This window comes from Plasmodium gaboni, chromosome 4 (genome assembly GCF_001602025.1).
Source record: "Plasmodium gaboni strain SY75 chromosome 4, whole genome shotgun sequence".
In the NCBI taxonomy this organism is placed as follows: domain Eukaryota; phylum Apicomplexa; class Aconoidasida; order Haemosporida; family Plasmodiidae; genus Plasmodium; species Plasmodium gaboni.
The window spans coordinates 376,613-385,425 of NC_031484.1; the positions used below are offsets into that span (position 1 = coordinate 376,613).

The window sequence follows — 8,813 nt, forward strand, 5'->3', positions numbered from 1 at the left end:
ATATATATATATATATATATATATATATATTTATATATTTATTTATTTATCTATCGATTTCATTACATCTTCTAAAATTTTGTTCACTTTTTATAAATAAAAATATTATACAGTTATAAATCCGGTCAATATAATTATTTATTTATTTATTTATATGTTTATTTATTTTTTTTTCTTTTTTGTCTTTTTTTTTTTTTTTTAATTTATAATTCTATTCAATTGTAATGTTATAATCTTTTAAAAAAAAAAAAAACGAATCTGAAAGGAATATATTTTTAAAAAAAAAAATTTTTTTGTTTTTTTTTTTTTATTGATATTTTTATTTAATTTACTTTTATATATATATATTATTTTTTTGTGTAATATTTTTTATTTTTTATATGATTAATATATTTATGAGGGGTTATAATATTGAGACAACACAGTAAGGTGGATATGTAAACATATTTTTTATATTCTTTAAAAAAAAAAATGTGTAATTTTAAGAAAAAGGTAAATTAAAAATAGGTACACATATGAACAAAGAGAAAAATAAAAATATAATAAAATAAAATAAAAAGGAATATAAATAAATATTATATATATGTATGTATATATGTATGTATTATTTTATTTTATTTTTTTTTTTTTCTAATTATAAAAGTATATTTTAAAAAGCAGTAGTACTAGAAAAATAAAATATTATAATATATATATAAATATATATATATATATATATTATATATATAATACACTTAGAAATTTTAAATAAGAACACTACATATATATATATATATTATATATAACATATTATATACTTGTGAGAATAATACTTAAGGGCATAGAATTATATAATTTTTATATTATTTGTATAATGTAAAAATATAAATCATAATAATTACCAAAGTGTAAAATTTTTACTACACTAAAAAAAAAAAAAAAAAAATAATATAATATAAAAATAAAAATATATTATATATATGGGGTGATTTCATTTTTTTCATTTATAATAAATAATACATTTTATAATTTTAATATAACCATTTATAAAAGAATTACTTATTTTTTATTTTTATTTATTTTATTTTTTCTTCCGTATTTATAAAATATATATATTTTACATATATAAAAAAGCCTTTTTTTACAAGTATATATTATATATATATATAAAAAAAAAAATAATAATAATAAAATGATGATTATATAAAAAGAGAATAGTTGAATTATTTATTACAATGATTACAAATGTATTTATTTTAGGAGATTAAAAAAAAAAATATATAATATATATAATATATATATTATTTATATATACTTATATATTCACAATATCATCATATTTTATATAATAAATTAGGAAATTCATTTATTCCTTCATTTATTCCTTCATTTATTCCTTCATTTATTCCTTCATTTATATTTTTGAACAATATATATATATATATATATATATACATATATATATATGTTCTTTTAAGATGACGGGATTTAAGGGTAAGGATCAACTAACCGAAATGAACGTCTTACAAAATGAGATGAGGGATATAAATATAAATGACAGTATATATAATGAAGATAGTAACATTAATCAAAATATATATAATAATGAAATGATGAATAATGATAATAATAATGATAATAATAATAATAATATGTATAATAATATTTATAAAAACCATTCTTATAATGATGGGAATAGTACATGTAGTGGTAACAACCACACATACAATGAAAGTAACTTTTTAAATGATAGAGGTGATGAAGAGGAAGATTATTACTATAACAATAATAATAATATTAATAATAATATTAATAATAATAGTGCTTATAATAATATTCATAGTGATCATTATAATAATAAAGTAACAAATGAAATTAAAGAAATATTAAATTGTGAATATTGTAATAAACATGTTTATCCTTTAATAAAAACATATACTCCTTTATTTGTTTATATTATGATAATTCTATTATTCGTATTTATATCATTTTTTACGATATTTTTATTACCATTATTATATTTAACATTTAAACAAAAGAAATATATTTGTCCTTATTGTGAAAAAAATTTAAGTTCATCAGAAAAATTATTTAAAATAAAAAGAGAAAATCAAATTTTAACATTTCAATTTTCTAAATGTGCAATTATTATATCAGCAAAATATTTAGCATTATTTATATCTTTAATATTTTTTATTTTTTTCTTTTATATTATAAGAATAACTAGTCATTTTAATCTAGATAATTTTGTGAAGGGTCCATATATTACATCTTCATGGATTGATTACTTAGAAGATTGTGGTAATAAATCACAATTTAGAAATAAATTTAATAGTATACATAATTTTAAAAAATTATATTATAGTAATACTGTTCTATGGAGAGGAAACTTTTTTCAAATAAAAGAAGGATTTCTAAATAGTAATTCTTTATATATAAAAATGAATCCATCAGAATATAAATATGATAGACCAGATATTAGAGCACTATTTAATAATGATTTGATTTCACAGATTGAAAATTTACAAAAAAATGATTATATAGAATTTGAATGTACATTAATAGAAATTAGTAAAAATAAAAGTCCACATTTATGTCTTCTATGGAATGTTAAACTTATAGAAAAATATCAACCAAAAAATTTAAGTATGGTTGATTTTGTCAAACATTTGTCTATTCTAGATATGATTAATAGTCATGCTAATCCTAATCCTTTTTTTATTAATCTAAATAATAATGATTCAAATGCACCTGCATCTATTAAAATTGTCCATTTTTCATCAGATGGGTTCAATGAGCCAAATATTATACATACTAATGATCCTTATATGTTAAATATTATGGAGACAGATCATGTAGATCCCAATATGAAATTTGGACACTTTGAAAGGAAATCTTTGCCTTTTATGGATGATGAAGAAGAAGAAGAAGAGGAAGAAGAGGAAGAGGAAGAAAACGACGATGAGCATCCTTACCAATTTAATCAATATGCCCAACCATTTTTAAATGATCCTGATGATGATATTAATATATTTGATGATACTATGTTTGGAGTATCTACAAATATTCCAAATTTTAATTATAATTCTGAAAGTGTAAAAAATTATGTGGACCCATATGAATATGAGGTTTCATCTGTGTATGACCGAGATGTTAAAGCGGAAAAGAGTCAGAACATAAAAGATGATATAAAAGGTGATGTAAAAGATAATATAAAAGATGATATAAAAGATAATATAAAAGATGATATAAAAGATGATGTAAAAGATAATTTAACCCTTAATGAACAAACGGGTATATCAAATGATATGCAAAAAAATACACCAAGTGATACACCACAAAATTTATCAAGTGACACAGAACAAAATACACCAAAGGATGTGCAAAATAAGGTGAAAAATGAAAAGACCCAAACAAAAGATCTCAAAAAAAACACACAAAAGACTAATAAAACAACAAATAAAATGAAAAAGTAAACATATATCAATTTTCAAAATATATAAAAAGATATGGTAAGACATTTTTTGAAAATTCGAAATTGTACAAAGAATTAAATAAAAAAGATATATTAAAGGATATCCATATTTAATTTTATTTATTTTTCCCTTCCCCCTCTCTTTTTTTTTTTTTTTTTCTTTCATTTATTTTTATTTTTTCCTTATATTTTTCTATCTTCTTATTTTAAAAAAAAAAAGATAAAATATCATTGAGTATATTATACATATATGTAATATATATATATATATATATATATATATATATATATATATGTATATGTACATATTTTTGTGTATCTTCCTTTCTTTTTCTTAAGAAAATTTCGTGAGGACATGAATGTCCGATATTTATCACCCCAATATATAACAAATAAATATATATTATATATATTATATATTTTATATATTTTTTTTCTTTTGTTATTTTTTATTTTATTTTTTATGTGTTTTTTAAAATATTTTAAAATTGCGTAATTATATGAATACCACGTAATTATATAATATAAAAGCATTTGAAATAAAAAAATAAAAACAAAACAGTAATGCCTATCATAATAATATTTGACAATAAATAAAAGAATTGATTTTTTTCTTTTTATAACTTTATTTTTGTGTATTCGAAATTTCTGCTTTTATTTTATGAAAACAATAACTATTATGTTATACCCATAATATATATATATATATATATATGTTTGTTTTTTATGAGTTATGTGTTCTTATTTTTTATTTATATAATAATTAGATAATTCATAAACTTTTATTATTAATATATGTATATATACATTTTGTTTAAATTTAATATATTTTTAAAAAAAAGAACAAATTTTTTTAATAATATAAGTTATACGAGGATCTTATATATATATACCTCGATGGTTGAAATATGTTAGGATGAATAAAAAAAAATTTAATTAAAAACAAAAAAAATATATATATATATATATATATATATATATATATATATACATATATACACACACATATATATAATATGCATAACATAATTTTGTTTATATATCACCATTTTGTTGAAATTTTTTATTTCTATAGTAGGTATTAAAGTGGAAGATATTAATAGGTACATTTTCCTCAGGGTCTAATGGTTTTTCACGTAGTTTTTTATCTTTATCTACATAATTGAACCATTTATATTTATTGAATTCATCTCTATCTTTTTTAATAGTAATATGTTTAAAATTATATCTTTCTAATAAATGTTTTCTTTTATCTTCTGAAAGTTTAACACCATATTTACTTCTACCTCTAAATCTATTTTTTACTGGTAATAAATCATATACACCTCTGATTGCTTTATAATTACATCCAGGAATATCTTTACATCTACCACCTCTTACTAATATAATACTATGAGTATTTAAATTATGACCTATACCTGGTATATATACAGATACTATTCTACCCGTAGATAATCTAACTCTAGCTATTTTCTTTAAACCAGAATTTGGTTTCTTTGGTGTTTGAACACGAACCTTTAAACATATTCCTCTTTTTTGTGGAGCTCCTTCTAACCATTTAGATCTCCAGTTTTTCTTTTTTAGTTTTGGTATTTGCTTTGGTCTTCTTTTATAAAATAATCTTCCTCGAATATTTTTTGTGCTAAACGTACGTTTTATGTTGTTGAATAAATAGGAATGATAAAATGCATGTATACTAATAAATAAATCATTATTATAATTATCATTAATATTAATATTATTATTATTAATATTATTATTATTGTTTGTTATTTGGGGTTTATTTTTTTTTATTTTATCATCATGCATATAGGATATACTTGTAATACCTTTATCATTTAATACAGGATTATTACATATTTTATTATATTTATTTTCTCCGATTATCCCGTTTTTTATATTTGAAAAAATTATTTCACTCTTATCATATGGGGTTTTATATATCCATTTTTTAAAGAAAAAATGATTTATAATAAAAGGATTATATTTTATAATTACATGGGTACCTTTTTTATAACTAAGCTTATTGGATAAGGTAAAAAACATGGTATTTTGAAGATAGAAAATTTTTTTTATACATATATAAAATAATTGATTTCATAATTTTACCATACTTTTTTATTTAAAAAAAAAAATATACATATATATATATATATTATATAATTAATTAATTAATTATTAATTTATTTGATGTATTAAAAAAAAAAAATAAAAAATAAGCCAATTATGGCTAGATAAAAACATACACTTAATTTTTTTTTAATTATTCCAAAAAAAAAAAAAAAATAAAATAAATAAAAATAAATAACTATATATATATATATAATATATTTAAATGTAAAATTTTATTGCTATAATTTTTTCCCCCTATTGTGTGTAAAAAAATATATATATAATATATATATATATATATATATATATAATATATTTAATATTTATTTTTTTGGAGCGACTTGTAGCTCTGTATGAATATATAAACAATTGCACTGTTTAGAAGAAATAATTATTATTCATATATGTGTCAATTTTATTTAAGTGAGATTTATAATCCTTTTTAAATTGCTTGTATATATATTGAGAAACCTGACAAGCATAATTTTTACATAAGTTATAAATATCAGATGATATTCCTAAGTTATTTTTTATAAGATAATTTGATAATACTTTATGATAATCAGGAGCAATAACAAAACAAAAAGCACTACTACAATATGTTTGTATTTCTTCATCTAATGGATCTAAAAGAATTTTAGGTATATATGTAGAATTATATGTTGTATAAAATAAATTTTGATCTTTATTTATTTGATATTGATTTGTATTTTCATTTATATAATATTTGAAAGAATCGTCTAAAAATATATAATTTGATGATGTATATTTTTTCTTGATAAATTGTTCATATTTTTCTTTATCTACTATACCAATATTTATAGAATTTATTACATAATTTAGACTTATATTATTATATATAAAATTTAATATAATAGAATTTATTATACTTGATAATATAAAAGTACATTCATATAATATTTGAACTCTTACAGAAAATTGTTGAAATTTATATAAATTTTGGTCTAATATTTTTTCAAATAATTTTGTTATAATCTGTTCAAATATTTTTTCTCTATCTGTACGATAACCTTGAATATTTTTTATTTTTATATGAAATAAAGAATCCTCATAATTTTTATTATATACTAAATTATTGGAATTAGGACCTATTAAACTTGTTATTACAATACTACTAGATCCATTACCTAAAACAACTTTATTTTCATTCTTATTTTCTTTTATTATATCATATATATAATTTCCTCCTATAATTTTTGTAAGTTTATTATTGGTATTTTTATTATATAAATCTGGATTTATATTCCCACTTATATATTTACATGTTTTCTTTTCTTCATTTATTTTATCTATATCAATATGGACTGGTAATAAACCGTCAAAATTACGAAAATCAAGTCGACTTTCGATTTTCATCTGGATTACATTACAATCAAAAATATTAAAATAAAAATAAAAATAAAAATAAAAAAATATATATATGTATATATATTTAATATATTTAATTTTTGTTTCAAATTTGTCAAGGGAGGACGTTTTGAAAAAAAAAAAAAGAAAAAGAAACGGATGGATTACTTTTTTTAAAATGTACATATAATATAATATTAAAAATAAATAAATAAATAAATAAATAGTTAAATTATATTATATATATATAATTTTATTTTGACTCATTATATATATTAAAAATATTTAAATACATATGTCATATGTATTTATTTATATGCATATTATTATAATTATATATATATGTATATATTTATTAATTGGGGGAGATCCTTTTCATGATGAAAATAAAATAAATATATAAAGTTTAATACTAACATATTAAAATGAAAATATATATATTATATATTATATATATATATATATATATATATATATATATATAATTTAAATTTATTGTTTCTTTGTTTATCATATATTTTTTTTTTTTTTTTTTTTTTTATTTTAATATTTTTTTTGTACAGTTTGTTAAATTGGTATTTTACAAAATATATGAATAACATAAATATAATTAATATATGGTTATATAACATAATATTGTATTATTTTATATATTGTATTGTATTACCAACCAGCACACAATTGTTATATTATCATAATATATCTTATTATTATATATGTAATTTTTTTGTTTGTTTGTGTATTTTCTCTAATCATGTAATCTGATAAGATAAATATATACATATATATATATATATTTATATATATTTTTTTTATTTATTTTATTATGAAGGAAGAATATTTTGAAGAGGATCCCAAGTTTTTCAATAAAAAATTAAGACCAAAAAATTTGGATGAAATTTTAAAATTTTTAAAAGAAAAGTTCATATTAAATGATGAGGATAAAATAGTATTGATTACATCAGGTGGTACTAAAGTACCACTAGAAAAAATCGAGATAAGAAATATTGATAATTTTTCTACTGGTAAAAGAGGAACTTTAATATGTGAATATTTTTTGAAAATAAATAAGAAAGTAATATTTTTACATAGAAAAGGTTCATATATACCTTTTGAATATCATTTAAAAGATTTAGCAAAAATGGAAAATTTAAAAGTTGAAGAAAATAATATTAGATTTAATTTAAAAAAAGAAAATGAAACAAATATTTTAATAGATAATTTGCAAAATTATAAAATGTATTATAATAACCTTTTTCTAATTTCATATGATACTATATTTGAATATGGTTTTTATTTAATAGAAATTAGTAATTTATTAAATCAACATATGATAAACAAATATCAAAATACTTTTTTATTAAAAAATATATATCATAAATTAAAACAAGAACAAAATATAAATAATTTATTATTATATGAAATTTTTTATTCAACAAATAATATATTAAATGATATGCTATTATTTTTTTCGTCAATACAAAATAAGAAATGTTCTGAAATTATTACACATCAAAATCAATCTTACAAATTATATTATAAATTATTGTTATTCTTAAACTTGCGTTTTGGTGTATATTCAAATAACAAATTTTTTATAAACATACAGCTCTTTTTTAAATATATTTTTTCTTTATTAAGTAATATTATACAAATGAAAGAAAACTATAATATACAACAGGAGGATATACAAAATATAGTCTATTATATACAATTGCTTATAAAAAATTTTAACTCGGAAGTACATCATGATAATATAAAAGAAGAAGAAATGGTACAAAATAATATGAACAGTAATAATATAAATGAAAAAAAGAACCAAAATAATATGAACAGCAATAAAATAAATGAACAAATGAACCAAAATAATATGAACAGC

General features: G+C 17.6%; 4 protein-coding genes across 4 annotated transcripts; 2 read left to right on the top strand and 2 right to left on the bottom strand.

Moving 5' to 3' along the window:
- Nucleotides 1-1,457: 1,457 nt before the first annotated feature.
- Nucleotides 1,458-3,455, top strand: PGSY75_0412000 (hypothetical protein; the record flags this gene model as incomplete). The annotated part of the gene is made up of 1 exon (XM_018784183.1): nucleotides 1,458-3,455. The coding sequence occupies one exon, from the start codon at nucleotides 1,458-1,460 to the stop codon at nucleotides 3,453-3,455; it is 1,998 nt and encodes a 665-aa protein (XP_018643345.1).
- Nucleotides 3,456-4,489: 1,034 nt separating this feature from the next.
- PGSY75_0412100 (putative mitochondrial ribosomal protein S12 precursor) lies at nucleotides 4,490-5,500 on the bottom strand (the record flags this gene model as incomplete). Its single annotated transcript, XM_018784184.1, has 1 exon — nucleotides 4,490-5,500. One exon carries the CDS (start codon nucleotides 5,498-5,500, stop codon nucleotides 4,490-4,492), a length of 1,011 nt encoding a protein of 336 aa, XP_018643346.1.
- Nucleotides 5,501-5,944: 444 nt separating this feature from the next.
- PGSY75_0412200 (hypothetical protein) lies at nucleotides 5,945-6,943 on the bottom strand (the record flags this gene model as incomplete). Its single annotated transcript, XM_018784185.1, has 1 exon — nucleotides 5,945-6,943. The coding sequence occupies one exon, from the start codon at nucleotides 6,941-6,943 to the stop codon at nucleotides 5,945-5,947; it is 999 nt and encodes a 332-aa protein (XP_018643347.1).
- An 817-nt stretch (nucleotides 6,944-7,760) lies between these two features.
- On the top strand, nucleotides 7,761-8,813 carry PGSY75_0412300 (putative phosphopantothenoylcysteine synthetase; the record flags this gene model as incomplete). The annotated part of the gene is made up of 1 exon (XM_018784186.1): nucleotides 7,761-8,813. A coding segment is annotated over one exon (1,053 nt), but the record flags the coding sequence as incomplete, so codon positions are not given.